Source organism: Fundulus heteroclitus, chromosome 20, assembly GCF_011125445.2.
Source record: "Fundulus heteroclitus isolate FHET01 chromosome 20, MU-UCD_Fhet_4.1, whole genome shotgun sequence".
Classification (NCBI taxonomy): Eukaryota; Metazoa; Chordata; class Actinopteri; order Cyprinodontiformes; family Fundulidae; genus Fundulus; species Fundulus heteroclitus.
This window is the reverse complement of record NC_046380.1, coordinates 34,712,547-34,732,167: the sequence shown is the minus strand read 5'-3', so window position 1 is coordinate 34,732,167 and position 19,621 is coordinate 34,712,547. Positions and strand designations below refer to the sequence as shown.

General features: G+C 42.2%; 1 protein-coding gene and 1 non-coding gene across 2 annotated transcripts; both read left to right on the top strand.

Annotated features, from left to right (window-relative positions):
- Positions 1-50: 50 nt before the first annotated feature.
- tmf1 (TATA element modulatory factor 1) lies at positions 51-16,562 on the top strand. Its single transcript, XM_012862180.3, has 17 exons — positions 51-675; positions 778-2,144; positions 6,078-6,181; positions 6,310-6,436; positions 6,528-6,633; positions 6,977-7,119; positions 7,448-7,614; positions 9,981-10,137; positions 11,194-11,286; positions 11,388-11,544; positions 11,627-11,819; positions 13,332-13,401; positions 13,496-13,588; positions 13,681-13,803; positions 13,931-14,089; positions 15,639-15,764; positions 15,888-16,562. Exons 1-17 carry the CDS (start codon positions 540-542, stop codon positions 16,026-16,028), a joined length of 3,462 nt encoding a protein of 1,153 aa, XP_012717634.2. The 5' UTR covers positions 51-539; the 3' UTR covers positions 16,029-16,562.
- On the top strand, positions 12,994-13,066 carry trnar-acg. The gene has a single exon. It is a non-coding gene; the product is annotated as a tRNA-Arg (tRNA).
- Positions 16,563-19,621: the final 3,059 nt, after the last annotated feature.

Here is a 19,621-nt window from a genome sequence, read left to right as displayed (position 1 = left end):
ATCTTGAGCGGAGCGCGAACGCAACATCAGACCCAAACCGGATCGTGACGTCATTATGCTACGTGGAAAGGAAGTAGCGAGCATGCTAACGTTAGCTGCGCTGCAGGACAACTGCGACCAAAACAAACGATGACGGCCGTTAAAAAGAGCCGAAAAAGGCGTAAATTAACCACGGGAGTTGACTTTGTTTGACGGCTGGCGTCCAGGTTTGGGATATTGATTACCTTTAGGTCTTTACTGCCGACTGACTCGAAGGAAACACCTTATTTTAGGAGCGAGTTTAGCAGTTCTTCCCCAGCTGAAACTATCTGAGCATGATAGGCAGTAACGTTATGTGTTTTTCCTTTCGTAACGCCGACTGATTTTAACAACTGCTAAGCTTTATAGAACGGGGGTAAACCGGACTCCTGGAAGCAGGTTAACCTAAAAGGGAGGACAAAAAAAATGCTGAGACTTTTTGCCAGTGTTTGGTGACGTCGAAGCCGTTTCGGAAAGTCAACAAAAACCGTGTCGCTAACTAGCCAGCCTCATCTTCGGAAATGAGTTGGTTTAACGCGTCTCACCTGTCCAGCTTCGCCAAGCAAGCTTTGACCACCGCTCAGAAGTCGATAGACCGAGTTCTGGACATCAAAGAGGAGGACCAATGGGGTGACACGGTGGTCATGCCTTATGACGGTAAGCAGCTGCAACAACAGTGATGGCAGCAAACATAGCCAGATGTGAAACGGATCTGCGAGTACGTTTAAAAACTGATCAAAGATCTGCTGTCTGTTCCAGACACGTCCCCTGGGAAGGTTTCGGTGAGCGGAGGATGGAGTATGACGGAGTGGGAAGCGCCCCCTGAAGAAAAGGCCTCCACTCCTCCCCTCACCTCCGAGGCCATCACCACCCCCGTCACTCGTACGGTCGTGGACGAGTCCGAGAACTTTTTCAGTGCCTTTCTGTCGCCGGGAGATGCGCCGGTGGCCAAAACGAAAGTCGTGTCCGTGGCCCCCGCAAAGTCTCAGAGGCGAACCCAAGAGAGGGAGACGGAAGACGACGACGACGGCGATGTGCTGCAGATCCAGAACGAGGAGACGAGTCCAGAACCGGCAGAACCTCCTGCTCTACAGAGTGCCGAGAGCGAGGAGGCGGCGGGCAGCCAGCCCGACGACACCGAGTCCTCACCGGTGCCACCGTATGCGGATGCCATCCTCCTTCAGCCGGTTTCCCCCGTTTCTTCCTCCGGTGACCATCCCTTCAGCCCCGACTGTACGGCCGGCAGTGTGAAAGCAGACGCTGAGTCGGTCTCTGTAGGAGCCACAGCAGAATCAGAAGCTCCATCTGAACAACGGGCGGAGAAGGATTCCACAAACTCCTCGGAGACTCCTGCTGCTGACGCCAAAGGCTCTACCCCGGCCGATCCCCCGACCCCCACGTCGTCCAAAGAAGCTCTCCCGGGTCAAAAGGAGCCAAAAGCCGAGGATCGTCAAAGCGACACGCCCTCTCCTCCGGTCAGCGCGTTCTCCTCGGGGACCTCCACCACCAGTGACATCGAAGTGCTCGACCACGAGAGCGTGTTGAGCGAGAGCTCGGCCAGCTCCAGGCAAGAAACCGGCGAGAGCAAAGCCGGGCTCCACCTCATGCAAGGCTCCTTCCAGCTCCTCACCGCCTCCACCTGCGCAGATTTTGCCCGGCTGGAGGACTACCAAAAACTCACCGAGAGCTGCGGCTCCTCCTCGGACGCCTTCGAGCGAATCGATTCGTTTAGCGTGCAGTCGCTGGACAGCAGGAGCGTCAGCGAGGTCAACTCGGACGACGAGGTCCCCGGCAGTCGGACCCTGGCCTCCGTCACCGCCGGCGCCACGCCGCCGACGGAGGCGTGCCAGAAGCAGGAGGACGGCGCGGAGGGGGAGGCGGGCGAGGAGGACGCCGGCCGAGGAGAGGGGTGCGCCGAGACGGGAAGGGAGCAGCCGGTGGACGATATGGAGGAAAGCGGACGGAGCGCAACTCCGGTGAACAGTGAGCAGCCCGACGAATTGTACGCCAGCGTCGGCGATGACGCCGCGTTTGTCTCGGCGTGCAGTGCGGGCGAAAAAAGCGCTCCGCCAATCACAGAAGAGATGAAAAGCGTCTCAACCGTGCAGATACTGGAGCTGCAAAAGGTACATCTGCATTCTTCTCTTGGGTTCTACAGATTTCTAGCATGCACAATAACAACTGTCATGCAGATTGCATTCATCTGCAGCATCCATCAGTCCTCAAGCGTTATCGCTGCAGAAAGGTTTGCGATAATTCAATCGCAAAGAAGTGCTTAGATGCAGCATTTAGGTGGCTAATAAACATCAAAGGTGAATGCACACATCCTCGGCACAACACTAAGGTACAATCACCACCGGCCACTTTATTAGGTTCACCTGTCCAACTGCTTGTTTACGCAAACTTCTTATCAGCCAATCGCATGGCAGCAACGCAATGCAATCAGGCATGTAGACATGGTCAAGACGATCTGCTGCAGTTCAAACTGAGCATCAGAGCAGGGAAGAAAGGTGATTTAAGTGACTTTGAACGTCTGGTCTGAAATACTCAGACCAGACGGGCTGGTCTGAGTATTTCAGAAACTGCTGATCTACTGGCATTTTCACACACAACCATCTCTAGGGTTTACAGAGAATGATCTGACAAAGAGAGAATATCCAGTGAGCGGCAGTTCTGTGGGCGCAAATGCCTTGTCGATGCCAGAGGTCTGAGGAGAATGGCCAGACTGGTTCGAGCTGATAGAAGGGCAACAGTGACTCAACTAACCACCCGTTACAACCAAGGTATGCAGAAGAGCATCTCTGAGCACGCAACACGATAAACATTGAGGTGCTACAGCAGCAGAAGACCACACAGGGTGCCACTGCCAGCTAAGAACAGGAAAATGAGGCTACAATTCACACAGGCTCACCAAAAATGGACAATAGTAGGTTGGAGATACGTCGCCTGGTCTGATGAGTCTCGATTTCTGCTGCAACATTTGGATGGTAGGCTCAGAATTTGGTGTCAACAGCATGAAAACATGGGTCCCTCCTGCCTCGTATCAACAGTTCAGGCTGGTGGTGTAATAGTGTGGGGGATATTTTCTTGGCACACTTTGGGCCCCTTAGTACCCATTGAGCATCGTTGCAACGCCACAGCCTACCTGAGTATTGTTGCTGACCATGTCCATCCCTTTATGACCACAGTGTACCCAACTTCTGATGGCTGCTTCCAGCAGGATTGTGCACTATGCCATAAAGCATGAATCATCTCAGACTGTTTTATTGAACATGACTCAAATGGCCTCCACAGTCACCAGATCTCATTTCAATAGAGCGCCTTTGGGATGTGGTGGAACGGGAGATTTGCATCATGGATGTGCAGCCGACAAATCTGCAGCATCTGCTTGATGCTATCATGTCAATATGGACCAAACTCTGAGGAATGTTTCCAGTACCTTGTTGAATCTATGCCACAAAGAATGAAGGCAGTTCTGAAGGCCAAGGGGGGTCCAACCCAGTACTAGCTAGGTGTACCTAATAAAGTGGCCGGTGAGTGTATGTAGCCAGTGTGGTGAACTTGCTGCCCAAACCTGATATAGATTTACATTTAATAATATAGTAAATAAATGTTTTCCTTATATTGTGGTACTTCAGGTGCATGTTGAAATGGGGGTGCTCCTTTGGCTGAGAGTTGATTAAAACGGTGGTTTAGTGTTCTGGAAAATACGTTGTCTTAGTTTTCAGGATCCAGGTGAACGCACTAGAAGTAACCGTTAAACATCTGGACATTTATGGGTTGACAAACAATTAAATGAACGTAAAGAAGTGGTGTGTGCAGCTTATAGAGGCCTCAAATCAGCGATCCTCTAAACACGAGTAAAAAATGACCAAAGTAAGTATATATGACATTAATAAACTAATAACTAGAAACAAGAGACTTTGAAAAAATCTTTGCTTTTTGCAAAATGAACATTTTAACTTTATGGTTGCATTTGACCGGCTGGCGTTAGGAAAACATGCAATAATGTTGCCGAGCTGAACGAGGTTAATGTCCTTTTGCTTTGGGTTCGTAGACCACAGATGTTAAGATAAGATAAGATAAGCTTTATTGATCTCACAGTGGAGAAATTCACTTGTTGGAAAAAACGCTAATCTATATTTCTATCTGAACTCTGCCAAAAGGGAACTAAAAGTAAGTATATTTTTCTTGAAATGGGTATTTATACTTGATTTAAGCAGGCCAGCTTAAATGATCTAGCAGTGGAATCAGATTTTTGCACTTAAAATAGGAGCAACTCATCTCCATCTTCTTTCAAGTGCAGTATAGCTAATTATCTCATTTTAGGGGTCAAATCTTATTTACCTGCTCAAATCAAGGACAAATGCATTCATTTCAAGAAAATGTTATAAACTTTAATTTCCGTTTTTGCAGTGATGGTTTTGCTGCAGATGCATCTGGTTACATCTGCTGTTCTGGCAAAGAAACAACTTAGTTTTAGTAATATATTTTAATACATTTTACCAGAACATTTTGTTGCCCTCCTAAAACATTCTCTGCTGCATTAAACTTCAAACATCACCAAATATGGAGAGCCCGAACTTATAGCACTTAAATAATCCTCTAATATTTATTAGTCTAGCCGTTCTTTGCAATAGCTGTATTGCGCACAGCGATTATTGCAACAGTTGTAATTGCAGCCCTAACTAAAATGATTCATACCCCTGGCTCAATAAAATATATGAAATTATTTTCATTCAACCAAACAAGTTGGTGTGTGATGCAAAATGATTTACATTTCATGAAAAACTGGTCTGTCTGAAATAGCTTAAACCTTTCCCTAGCGGTGGGAATTTATTGCATGTTTATCCTCAATAGTCTTTTTTTTTTTTTTTATAAGGATTTGGATTTATTGCGACTATGAATTCCAGTTATAATGTTTAAAAAAAAAAAAAAAAAACAGCATGCATTGTTAGTTCTGAGAAAGCATAAATATGAATACCAGAACATTTGATGCAGTTACTCTATGCAGTTTAGTGATAAAACAAATTTTTAAATGCGTTTCTATGGCTTACGTTACCTAAAGAAATAAAATAAAAAGTTGCAAATTGTTTAAATGACTTTGATTATTGGCACAATAAATACCAGAAAACATTGTGATAACATTCTAAATCCATATCGTCCGCCCTACCCTTCACTTTAAAGCAATAAAACCGTTCCTATAATTGCCGACCAGCTTTCTGCGTGTTCTCAGTACTTAATTTTCTTTAAATCTGGATGCTCTCTTTCTAATAACTGCATGGTATTTTTTTTGTTTGTTTATCTTGTAATCTTGTTCTTACTGTACATTCTCTTATTCCTTAGTATTTAGCTGTTTTTCACTGCGTGTATCTACAAGCTTGTATTTGCCCGTCACTTTGCTCCTGCTACACCTACATTCCCACCACCGAGGGACGATTACGGACCTTTCTCCTCCAGATCGACGTCGGGTTATCTCTGTTGATGAGCTGCAGGTCTTTGACGTTGGAAGGCCTCTTTGCTGCCACCCTAAGCCTAAAATGCCTCCATGGACTCTCTGTCAGAAAAACGTCAGAAAAAAAACAAAAAAATTATCGCTTTTACACTGCAAAAACATAACTAAAACAAGTAATATTCTCTTAAAATAAGTGTATCTGTCTTTGATCTGAGCAGGTAAATAAGATGATCTGCCAATGGAATAAGATTTTTTGCAATTAAAATAGGAACAACTCATCTCCATCATCTTTATTCAAGTGCAGGATGTCTAATTATCTTATTTTAGGGGTCAAAATACTCATCCCATTGGCAGATAATATTATTTACCTGCTCAAATCAAGGACAAAAACACACATTTTAAGAACATTCTACTTATTTTAGATCCGTTTTTGCAGTGTAGTCAGGACAAACATGTTGGTAAAATTAAAAGGCATTAAAGATATTTTGGGCTGAACTGTACCCTTGTCTTTTGCAAAGTGGGTCATTCTCCGTTGAGTTTCTGTGTTTTTTGGCGCACCAGTTTTGGGATTTTCACGCACATTTTCCTCTGGGTGTGTTTTTAGGTTATTGACGATCTGTCCAGCCGCCTTGAGAAGAGAGAGTCTCAGCTGCTGGCTGTCAGCAAAGACAAGGCCAGGCTGGAGGAGGAGTGTGACAATTTAAAAGAGTGAGTTTGTTTAGTTTCCCTTTACGTTTAATCTCGCTGCAAAGTGACTTAAAACGTGTGTTTCAAAATTAACCTCTGCCTTGGAAGTGACGTCGACGTTAAAGTAAGCCTTTGTGCGTATCCGTCAGTGAAGTGATCGGCCTGAAGGAGGAGAGCTCCACGGTGCAGTCCCTAAAGGAGGAGTTCACTCAGCGCATAGCAGACGCAGAAAGGAAGGCTCAGCTGGCCTGCAAGGAGAGGGACATAGCCAAAAAGGTCATTTCAGTGCTGGGGCTTTTACCGTGTTTTCCCTGTAGGGGCTAACATCAAAGCAAACCTTTCAAACTTGCTCGTGCGTTTTTTGCAGGAGATAAAAGGTTTGCGAGAAGATCTTTCTACAAGACTAAACTCCAGTGATACGTTGGAGCTCATCAGGGAGAAGGAGGAGCAGATCAGAGGTCTGCTGGAAGAGGGTGAGAACCATTGTTTATTTTCCTTTCAAACGCACTGGTCCCAGTTTAGATATTTAATCATCTTGATCGTGAAAGAGTTGGTTTAATCCGACATGATAGCGGGAGATATACGGTTCCCTCTCATGCAAACACACTTAAAATGCAATAATGCTGTTTAATTTTAGTTTACTTTAAGGGCGTGGCTCGCTTTCATTTCCACCTTCTATCAGGTCCAATGTATTTCTGGCAGAAAGTCGAAATGAAACGGTTCGTCTTTTCCCTCTAAAGCGGAGTTAGGCAGAGAAACCAGCTGCCTGAAATTTTACTTCCAATCCGGCTTTTGGGATTTCTTTCTCTTTATTAGGTGAAAAGCTGTCGAAGCAGCAGCTGCAGCAGAGTAACATCATCAAGAAACTGCGTGTGAAGGAAAAAGAGAGCGACAGCAGGATAACCAAGCAGCAGAAGAAAATCAAGGAGCAAGAGGAGCAGCTCAGGCATCTGCAACAGGTGGATATAAAGTATACATCAAACCAATTTACTAATTTACTCCCATGAGATTATGATGAGTGATCGCTTATTTTTAAAGAAAACGGACCGTTCTTACGATGGTAACTTTTTTTTTTCCATATTGATATAAAGCTGCTTATGATTCTGTTTAAACTGCTGTTCTTTAAAATCTGTTCTGCAGCATATTATGGCTTTGTAAAGTGTTTTAACAGATTCACGGTTTTCCATCAATTTGTCTTGACTTTTTCCTTCGAAACACTTGATTTTCAGTATTTTGTTCTTTACCGGAACTACTTTGACAGTAATCATATGGTTCTATGTTGTGTAGGTTCTAGATGGGAAGGAGGAGGTGGAGAAACAGCACCGGGAGAACATCAAGAAGCTGAATGCTGTGGTAGAGCAGCAGGAGAAGGAGCTGAGCACGCTCCACACGGATGTCGAGGAGCTGCAGGAGAAAAACAGGAGCGTCCAGGCGGCCCTAGATAATTCTTATAAGTAAATATTTCACTTTTTGTTATTGACACTGAATGCTTAGCGCAGTAGCTCATAGGATGTAGACTAATGTGGACTTTGGCCATCAATAACATGTATTCAGATTGATATACTCAAGGAACAGTGTTTTTTTTTTTTTTTTTTGGTTTTCCATGTAGTTTGGTTAGCACCAAATAATGATCATTTCGTTACTCAAATAATGGCTTTCATTAGCTCCAAGCAAAGCTGGGCTTTGATTTGTACAGTTTTAAAATAATTTTTCGGTTCATTGATCTTTTTATATCCTTGATTCATTATTAAGAGAATCAATGGTCAAGTAGTCCATAATGTTGAAACTAGGAATGCTAAGGAAATAAAATGAATGCCTGCCAAAGTCAGAAAATCCTGGAAAAATCTGGATAAGAAACGTTATTCATTTGAAATGATCTAATTGTTTAAAGGTATACTATGCAGACGGGGTTGATTTTCCAGCGAGGCTCCCCCCAGAGGGCGAAAGTAAAAGTGCACTGTTGTAAAGATGCTCAGCTGTTCTGGTTTCTCCGTCAATCCAGGCGCGGTTGTTTTGAGCTTAGCAGACAGGCGAACGCAACGAAAAGTGGAAAAAACGGCAGTACAAACAATGACTAACACAGTGAAGGTATGAACATCAAGCTTCCCGCAGCGCTATCTTGGCGAGGCGGCCCCTGCCGCCGCCGCCTCGCCAAGCCGCGGCCCCTGCCGCCGCCGCCTCGTCCGTTTTTATTATTATTATTATTATTATTATTATATTTTTTTTTTATGTTGGCGAGACGCTACCGCCACCGCCTCGCCAAGCCGCGGCCGCCGCGGTAGCGTCTCGCCAACATAAAAAAAATAAAATAAATAATAATAATAAAACTCGATATGCTTGCATGTTTATGTTGTTGCTTTCACGCGTGCATATAGTGAATGGCAGGGCAAAAACACATGGAGTTCTCCCCGTAAAGCAAGACTTCTGTGTGTGCGGGCCGTGAGCTCTTGCAATTGCAAGTGCGGTATTTCCCCCACAGACCCCCAGGGCGGCCGAGAAAACCTTTGTTCAACCTGAAATGACTCATTTAATCATCCAAAATGGTATGGAACACATTAACTGAAAAATGTTGCATAGTATGCCTTTAAATCAAATTATGAAAGGCTACCTTCACTAGTGGTGAAGGTTTACTGAAGCCTGTAAGTCTTGGGATCAAATCAGGAAATATCTAGCATAAACAAAATAAACTACTGTTTGTAATGGCAGCAATACTAAATATCACCACTAGCTGGTGTAGTAGTTAGAGTGGAATGTGAGAAGTTTCACAAATTATAACCTACATTGTCTTAATGATTTTTTTAAACACACAGCTCAGAAGTAGTTAGACGTTAGTAGTATAGAAACTCTGTTTCTGGTATGATTGCATATAAAAAAGACGTGATGTGTTAGTATCAAATATTCAGTGTTTCAGTCGGCAGATCAGCAGTTACTGCTTTATACCTTCAAGGGATTTATTCCTCATTTTCTTTGTGATTACCAAAATTTAACCCACATTTTGGGTGGAGACAACAAGCTAGCTCATTTGGCACACTTTAGTTCACCTTCGTATTTATTCCCTGTTTACTGAATGTTCATAGTTTATTTAAACATTTTTTTTTATCTTTGGTGTAACATGGAGAACAAAAGGGTTTTTGGACAAACAAGCATGGTGAATGGAGTTGGTGTATTAGAAATAAATTAACAGAAATATAGCATAAGCTTTACAAATGCTTCATGTTGACAATGTTTTTGGAGGTGCACAAGAAAGAAATACTGAAGGATGGTAATGTTTACCATATTTTTCGAACTATAAGTCTGTCAAAAAATTTCATAAAGAGGGAAAAAGACATGTATGTTGCACTGGACTTTACGCATTTTAGACATTTACTTCACACAATCCAAGACTAAAAACTGACATTTAATCTGGTAAGCCAATTTATTAAACTACACAGTTGTATCTACAAGCAGCTGAATAACATGAATAGCAACGCTCCGCTGCTTGAATGCACACTGAAATAGTGAAACGGCATACAAATGTGTTCAATCTTTGTTGTCTAAGTTAATGTTTCAATTCATTTTTAAGTGGTACAGGAGCAGGATAGTTTTCACAAGCCTACAGTGCCCTCTTGTGGCTATAGATGGTAATGTTCGCTCCTTGGTTCATGCTGGTCAATATGAATTACCATTTCAATTTGATATATAAGTCGCACCTGAATATAAGTCACAGCATTGGCCAAACTACGGGGAAAAAAACTGCGACTTGTAGTCTGAAAAATACGGTACATAATAAACAACATGGTGATGATATGATGATATCCTCCCTCTTCATCTCCGTTTTCAGGGAGCTGGCAGAGCTTCACAAGGCTCACGCCAGCAAAGCGAGCGAGGTCGAGGAGGCGGCTCTAAGCAGGGAAATCCAGGCCAAAGAGCAGCTGAGTTTAGCTCTGGAGAAGGCTCAGGAGGAGGCCAGGATTCAGCAGGAGGCACTTGCCAACCAGGTACCACAAACCAGTGGAAAGAGTGCACCGCTTATCTGTTTCAGCCAATCATGAAGCTATGCTGTGCTGCAATTTATGTTTTCTCACATTATGCAACTGGGAAAGTGTTATTATTTAGCATAAAAATACGTCTTGAAACTATTTTTTGCTCTTTCTGGCGCTTTTTTTAAAATGTTCTACATTTGACAGAAATCCACGAAAGTTTTCTTGATGAATTTCAAACGGCAAAGTTATTTACCCCTTTCCTGGTGAACTCTTGAGTGTTGCAAACCTCAGATTGCAGCTTCTGTTTAATCTACAGACCCGTGTATTTATACTACTTAAACTGTTTTACTTTTTTTGTTTTTATAGGCCAACACAAAGTAACAAATAATTGTGTTGTGGAAGAAAAATTGTATGCGGTTTTGAAAACTAAAGTCTGAGGTGTGGCATAGATTTTTATTCAGCCCTTTACTCTGAGTTACTAGTTACTAACCAGGAAAAGTTTCCTGATTAGTAACTATATAAATCCATCTGTTGTGTGAGGTTGGCTTAGGTTTATTGATGAACAAACAGCAGACAGGTCAGGGATAAACATGAGGAGTTTAAAACGGGGGTTAAAATGGTTGCAGCGCGGTGGTGGCAGCATCCTGCTACATGCTGTAGGGAAGCTTTTTGTCAGAGGTGATCAGAACCTGGATTTAATTTACTTTTGCTATATATATATATATATATATATATATATATATATATATATATATATATATATATATATATATATATATATATATATATATATATATATATATATATATATATATATATATACCACTCATTCATTTCACGGCAAGTTATGTTGACTCAAACATTCAGTCTTTGTTTAAAACGCGTGTATTGATTTTTGCCGTAACATTTGTTCTCACGCAGCAGCAATAATAGGTTCTCTGTCTCCGTCAATGGCTGCTTTTGTAAACAGTCCAAACAGGGAAATTCAGAGTTACCTATGCAAATAGTGAAGAACCTGGTCAACTACTTCAGGCCCGCGCTTTGTCAATAGACCTTCCCCGTTGTTTACAGGTGGCTGACCTGAGGCTCGCTCTGCAAAGGGCTGAACAGCAGCAAGCTAGAAAAGAAGATTATCTGAGGGAGGAGATCAGCGAGCTTCAGAAGGTAAGAAAATGTTTTTTCTATGGAGGGAAGAAAAAAATGTGATAATTCTGAGTGGAACAGGTTTTGTCTAACACAGTCCACATGTTCTTAACGTCTTTCAGAGACTGCAGGAGGCAGAGACTAGGAACCAGGAGCTCAGCCAGAGCGTCACCTCAGCCACACGGCCTCTGCTGCGACAAATCGAGAACCTACAAGCCTCGCTGGGTGGACAAACCGCATCCTGGGAAAAACTAGAGAAGAACATCTCGGACAGGCTAGGTGAGACTCGAGTGTATGCATTTGTCAAAGAACACACAGATGCCCATGAAGCTGGTGACGTCTCGGCTGTCTGTCCCAACAGCGGACGCCCAGACCCAGCTGGCTGTCGCTGTGGAGAAGGAGCGATCGGCAGCAGAGGAACTGTTAACCATCAAGTCTCAGCTGGCCTCCCTGGAATCCCAGAATTCCTTGCTCCGGCAGGAAAAAGCTAGAGTCTTGGCTCAACTGGAGGCTGAGAAAAACAAGAGGGAGAAGCTGGAGGATGAGAGCAGCAGGTAATCCTAAAAATATAGTCTCCGAGGCTTCCAGCCGTAAGCTGCTCATCATAAAATGAAAGCTTTTGTATTTATCTGCTTGTCTTTCCTAGAGTGATATTTATGGAGGGTAATGAAATGTTTCACCAAAACAGTGTGTCATCCCCCATTTTCTTTCAGTTTAGCAGAGCCTAGAAATTGTTCTTGCCCTGTTTTGCTTTTTTTTGGTCACATTTTTATTGATGAAAGAAAATGGATGATAAATATTTCTGCAAAATGATGAAGTCTGGAGGCTAGCTGAGCATTGCCCTGCTGCCAGTATCAGGGAAGATAAAGTTTTAAACAGTTGTAGTTTAAAAACCACATACATTTTCCACCAAACAATTCATGTAATCTGGAGATTTTTTTGATGAGATATTAGAGATCGTTCTAGATTTACCAGAGCTGTCTCTGGCTGTATGGAGCAAAAAGTAACACAGCACCCCCCCCCCCCCCCCCCCCCCCCCCTACCCCATGTGTTGCTGGCTGAAAAAAGGCTCTCTATCTATCCTAAATACTGATAAGGCAGGTTATTTCCAGTCTCAAGAACTACTGAGTCCTGGTGTGAAAACCAAACGAGTGCCACCAATCAAACCCGCTAAACTTAGTCAGCGGCGTTTAATATTAATGCCCTCCTCTTTTTGTCAAAATCATAGTAATCAACATATTATTTTAGCAAAAAAAACCTGCTGCTTTTCCGCTCTAAATTAAAGCCTGTAGATCACGTTGTAAGGTTTAGTTTTATATTATGCTGTAAATGCCGTAAATCCATGGCGTTTTTACACAATGGTCAGTATAACAACATGCCTACTTTTAAATTAATCACAATTTCCTTTGCAAAAGCTGCTTGTTGCAGTGTTACAACTCAAAAATAGGCTCTTTATCCTCAACATTATGAAACAAAAACTTACTGTTACTGCAACAAGTACAGAAACGGGTGAAATGACGGGAACATGGAGACTACGAGTTAAAAAACACAGAGCCTCATGAAGTTCCCATGCATGAATGAAGTAGTGGAGGGTTTCAGGAAACCGCGGGTCCTTTGCTCTGCGTGATGTGAGTCAGGCTGCCTGACGGCCCCTCCCCCTCCACGGAGAGGCGCATGTGCTCAGCCACGTGGCCTTTGTCTTCTCTGTGGAGGTGGGGCTGCATAACCGGGCCAGTGGCGCAATGGATAACGCGTCTGACTACGGATCAGAAGATTCTAGGTTCGACTCCTGGCTGGCTCGACTTTTTGGTTTTTGGTTTTGTTACTATGTATGGATTTTTTTCCCCCCCATAAAAGAATAAAGAGAACGTTCCAAAAAGCCACGCTACAGACTTCCTCAATCAAACATCTAATGCATGTCCTGTTCAGAGTGAAAGGACTGCTGTGTTCTGGTGTAGTGACTACACTCTTGTGCTGGTGTAGTTTGGTCCTGAAGGAGTTCTTAGTTCATTTGAAATGGTTTATGGACCTTCTAGGTTGACTGTTTTTGATTTATCTTAATCCAGGGAGCACGCTGAACTGACAAATCTGAAAGGAGAGCACAGCCGCATGCTAGAAGAAGCCAAGAAAGAAAAGGTGAGACAGGAAGTTCTGCTGCTTGTGTCATGGGGTTATAAAACAACTTCTCACGTGTGTCTTTTTCCTTCTTTTTTTTTTTTTTTTAAACCAGCTGTTGCTTACCAACCAGCTGGAGATGGAGAGGATGAAGGTGGAGCAAGAGAAGAAGAAATGCTATCTGGCACAAGAAGCACTAAAGGAAAAGGTTGATTAGAAATTATCTTAACTGGATCAGCAGCATTTGATTTTATTTGGACTTTAAAATAGTCCGAATATGTTTAATTCCTCCCCAACCAGGAGCGGAAAGCATTGACACACTCTGTGGGAGAACCCCCTGGGGCTTCCACGCCGTCCCTGTCCCGCTCCAGCTCCATCAGTGGGGGAGAAAACGCCGGGCTGCACGCTTCTGTTCTGTCTCAGGTGAACCCTGTTTTCCTAGCTGTGTTAAAGTGTTACGCCGTTATTAATGTTTAAAAAATCCAGACTTTTTATTTTTTATTTGAGAATGAATGGACATGTTTTTCCGTCTCGTTTCCATCCCCCTCAGGACGACTCCTTGGACCACTCTTTAGGAGCGATGACCATGTCCCTGTCAATGAGTGGAACCAACCTGTATGAGGCGGCCCGGTTGTCCGGCGGCTCCAGCATCATAGAGAACCTCCAGTCCCAGCTTAAACTGAGAGAAGGAGAAATAGCTCAGTTGCAGGTAATGCAGAAAGCCAAGGCAAGCCTAGCATTAGTCCTCACCGAGCAGATGCCTTCAAAACGGCATCAGTTCCTATTTGTGCACCTGGAGAAAGTCTGGAACTCGCAGAGATGTTGTCAGGTTTATGATCCAGCAGTTATACCAAACATGTGCTAATGCTGATCAGTTTCACATGTGGGTAGAAACACGGTCCTTAACTGAAACAGAAACGGTTGTGGAGGAGGCTGAAAACTGGGAGGGGAGCCCTGTGACAAGACATAAGGTGGGGCTACTTATACACCAGCAAGGTCTATCCTAGACAAATATTTCAAAACAGACTGCTGGTTCAAGATTTGCTCTTCTGAAGAGAGCCCGCCGAACAATTTAGTCCGGCCCGGTGGCTAAATGCATTATCATTATTCAAAAAAATATATACATATATATTTTTTTCCAGTGTCCTGTCCGACAATGTGGCAATAAGAATTGTTGTCTTAATGCCAAAAAGAGCTCATCAGCTGTGACTTTCACAAGTGGAGCAGTACTGCTTTTGCCATAGTGCTCCGCTTGATTTATGAATGTGAATAGTTTTATTATGATTCATGCGGGGATTATCTCAAATGATATGGACACTACAACGGGAAAGTAGGAGAGGAAAGGAAGAACAAGAAGAAAAAAAGAAAAGGTGAAAGAAAGAGGAGATAAAAGGAAGAGAATGATAAAACAATTATTGAAATAAACATGTACTTCGTTTAATTGAAAATCTGCAGTTCCTATATTGTCCACGAGGGGTGCTGTGTTTTAATCAGCAGATGGTAGCACTGAGCTTCAGATGTGGGAAATTGATTTTAAATCATTTCTTAATTTGTATCTGTTTGTTTCAACATTGTATAATCACTGTGATGAGTTCTTATGCATAATGCACAAGTAAATGTTTAACTGAGTAAAAGTATTGTTGAAATTGCACATACTTTTCTTAAAAACGCTGAGGTTATTCATAATATATTGTGTAAATGTGAAATTCATTTAATACAAAAATCAATAGCAAGTCCAATTTTATTAGTTCTATTTAATCTTGCAATGGGTTTACTCATGTGGCCCTCTTGAGATCAGATTAAGCTGTATGGGGCCCCTAAACCAAAATGAGTTTGACACCCCTGCCGTAGAGGCAGCAGTGAGCTAAGGAAAAACACATCAGGCTAATTCCCCTTCGAGGTCCTCCATGCTGAGGAAAAACAGGCAGATACTTATCCATCATGCAGCACCAACAGGGCCCCAAATGTGTTCTGCCGCAGGGCACTGGCCCCCAACATACAGCCTTACTCATTAGGAACCATCTTCAGTGTAAAGAAGGAACGAGAAGCGATGGCACGGACCCCACATCCTACCATCCGAGTTCCTTCAGAAGCTGCAGGTGTACCACGAAGAATCGATGCTGTCTTGAAGGCAAACACTGATTTGATTTAGATCTCTATTCTGTTAGAATATCTTCCTACTCTGCTTTTTGTTATTTGATGAAAAACCCCACTTTTAATACTGTTGCAACATGTGCATGCTTGACTCTGTGCTGCAGCTGGAGATCACCAGTTTGGAGAGAAGTCGCTCGGTGATGGCAGAAGAGCTGGTTCGGCTCACGAATCAAAACGACGAGATGCAGGAGAAAGTGAAGGACATCCCAAAGTTGAAGATTCTGCTGAAGGTACGAACATTAAAAATGCAATGCGATCATTGAATAAAGCGTTAAACAGCAACTTTGTGCACTCTAAGTACTAGTCTACGCTTTAATGGACCAAAACTTGATTTGTGTCTCTGGGGATTCTAGGATCTGGAGCAGAGGCACAACACCATCCTGCAGATGTATGGAGAAAAGGCTGAGGAAGCAGAGGAACTGAGACTGGATCTTGAAGATGTCAAAAATATGTATAAAACCCAGATTGATGAATTATTGAAGAATCAGAAATAAAGTAGTTTCACTTTTTTCCCCCCATTTTTGGGCATAAATCAGTTCATGTTTGCCACAAATGCATTCATATGTCAACAAAGAGGAAATATTTTAAGTTAACTGTGAATTTTAAGAAATCTCAACCAACATTTTACTTCAGTTGTTATAAACGTAATTAAAGCGAGGAGGGATTCATGAATGAATTTTACTGAATAACCATGAAGGATAGTCACAGTTGTTGATTAATGCATCGCTCACGATCAGACCTTTGACTTGTTGTTGTAGAGTTTTTCACTGTATGATGGGGCACAGATTTATTTACACTGTACACATTGTCATATTTTGTCCATGCATATGCAGAAAGGTTGTAGAGGTATATATATTAAAATTAAGCTATTGTATAGAGAAATGTTGGTACTCCTAACGTTGTAAAAAATCACAACACGTGGTGTAGGCCTGAGGGAAACCACAGGTGCTGATGGTTTGATTTTGAGCTGTATACTTATGTAAATTAATAAACATGTATTTGGGTGGTGGAGAGAATCTTACTCCTAATTCTAGCGTTATCAACTTTTATATGGAATCTTTACATTTTTATTACTGCATTCACTCAAAAATACATGATCATAGAGAAATCATGTCAATCCCAAGATGGGTAAAATGTCTTAAAATGAATGCATCCATAGCAGTGGAGTATTCTCAGATTATTTAAAAAAAATAAAACCTTTAGATTAATTTATGAAAGAAAATGTTAATTTAACAACACCTGTTTGCACATTTAATGGCAACTCGGTTGATCAATTTAACCATTAAAAGGCGCATATAAAACATTTGAAAGTTACTCCATTGCTATTTTCTGATGTATCCAGGCTCAGATTACATTCGTGTTTTTTAGATGGCACCTTTTTTATTTCAATTTACAATTCAGATCCCCCCCAGCAAATGTTACCTGTTTCAGGATTTAAAAAAAAAAACCTTTTTTGTAATTTAAGATAACTTAACATTATAAACTAGGAGTTATCGATTATATTTTCTGTTCTGTATTTTTTTTAAAAAGGGGGCACAAAGTCATCAAGGTAGATGCTGGGGGAAAGACGGTTGATGTTGAACACAACATGCTTGGACCGCTATCATTGAACACAAGATAACGTCAAAAAGACAAATGTTCATTCTGGTTGAGGATCATCAGCTACTAGCATCTCCCCTGGAGAGAGGCTTTACCGCCGGTATTCTAGCAGCAGGGGAAGCTGGGGAAACGTTTGCGAGCATTTTGCCCAGTAACAATGCAAAGCCTCACTCTGCATATATGCCCCATGACTGAGGTCTGTCCAGTGTGGCACACCCTGCCTCAGCCCTTTACTGGCAGGACAGCGAAGTGGCTGATCTCTTCCTGCCACATATCATCCTGGGTGACTGGTGACTTTAAGGTGTTTGGTGGCTCTTGGTGAATTTTAGTTCCTATGGAGGGGCATCTTCTTTTCTGTGTTTCAAGATGGTTGAGTTCTCTCTGGCAACATCTAAAGTCCTTCAGACACTGGTGTTTCTGACCCAGAGCTGCTGCGTCAACCATACATTTCCCATTTGTTTAATTTCATACAAACAGGACCACATATATCCGGTGACTTTTACTCGAAAGCAGAGGGGAAATCCAATTTGTTTGTGTCCGTTTTATTTTTCTATTTATGTTTTTTTTTTATTTCATTCATTGTGTCCAAACAAAACAAACATAAAAACAAGCATTCTAAAGTCCTGAATGACAGGGAGCAGAAAGATGAATACTCGCGTTATCTGCCCCACAGGGCCGGCCTGTAGGTTAGGCAAATGCTAGGGGCGCAAACCACCAGGGGGCGCTGGCCTGTACCTATACCTTAATTAGAAAAAAAAATAATAAGTCTGACTTTTTTTTACCTGCAACTCGGTTTTTGGTCTTTGTTGCATCTAAAATCTTATAATGTCAACGCGTCCTAAACTGTCTGGTGCCCAGGGGAAGAAAAAAAGAAAGAAAAGAAGAGGAGGAAAAACGTGACAAAGACAGAGGTAATGTTACAGTAAAGATGATGATAATGATATTATGATCGATAATAGCATTAGCCGTTAGCATGACATAGTTGGCTAATCAATAAATAGCGAGCGCTATCTCTTACTTTAACATCAGTCAATGTTATGGAAGGGCCCATTTGTTGGAAAATAGTGATTTAAATTCCCCCCCCCCCCCATTGCCATCCTCAGGCAAATGTGTATATATTTTACCTTTTCCCAGGTGATAATAGTCATTCAAAATACTATTAATTTCCCATAGTTATAAGCTTACCAGTGTTACAGCTCATATTATCTAAAGTGTGTTCATCATGTTAAACTATGTTAGTGTTAAAGTTTACATCATTAATGTTACAGCAAAGTTAGCATTCCCACATGTTATAGTACATTATACTGCAGTTTACTGATCCGTTGCATTCTTCTAATTAGCCTTTCACTGTAATAACAATAAATTACAGTAATAAATATTACTAAACCAAAAATTATATTGTATATTTCAAACGATAGCGTACATCATGCATGCATCTCTTTTTTGTTTATATTATTTTATTTAATTTTACTTTATTCCTGAAATCATGTGTTTACTATTAGACTGGGGTCACATATTCCTCTTATGTTTTCAGATGCGCTGCTGAGGTTTCTCAGTCAAACCCCTGCAAACCCTCCTGCCCCTTCCACCTCAGCAGCACAACCCAGCACTGAAGAAGCAGCATCAGGCGGTCCTCCTGTTGCTCCAGGAGACCCGGCTGACTGGCCACATCCTTTAACTGGTAAGGTACGAACAGAGTTGGTTCACAGAGGTCCATTTCAAATAGAAAACAGTTTCACATTCCCTAAAAAAAAATACTGACGAAGGTGTCAGCATGACTATTTTAACAGACTCTTAATCAATGGAGAAAAAGTCAGAAGAAGCTGGCTTATATACTCTAAAAAAGATGATGGCTTGCACTGCTTCTGTTGCAAACTTCTTTCTAAAAGAGAGTACAAACTTAACGGGGAAGGACTAAAGGACTGGAAAAAAGCAAGTCACTTGCTCAAGGCCCATTAATTACTGCCAGGAGCATAATGCTCACATGGCAACATGGAAGGACTTGGAGGTCCGGTTTGCAAAGGGGATTACGATAGATAAACAAGAGATGGCACTTGTTGAGGCTGAGAGAAAAAGGTGGCGTAACGTTCCACACCGATTGGTGGCAATAATTCAGTCCTTAGCTAAAAGAAACGTGGGTTTTAGGGGTTCCACAGACACATTAAATAAACCCGACAATGGACATTTTTTGTAAAGAGGTGAAGCTCATGGCCAGATTTGATCCAGTGATGAAGCAGCATGTCAGTAGGGTGGAAAGTGGAGCTGGCCATCATTTACAATATCTTGGCAAAACGATTCAAAATGAACTGATCGACTCCATCAGTTCTAAAATAATACAACACATTGTGACAGAGATCAAAATTTCCAAATATCTCTCCATCATTTTAGACTGCACCCCTGATCTGAGTCATAAGGAACAGCTCTCTGTCGTAGTCAGGATAGTGTCACAAGAAGAGCATTTCTTAGGCTTTCTGGTGGCAGAGCAGTC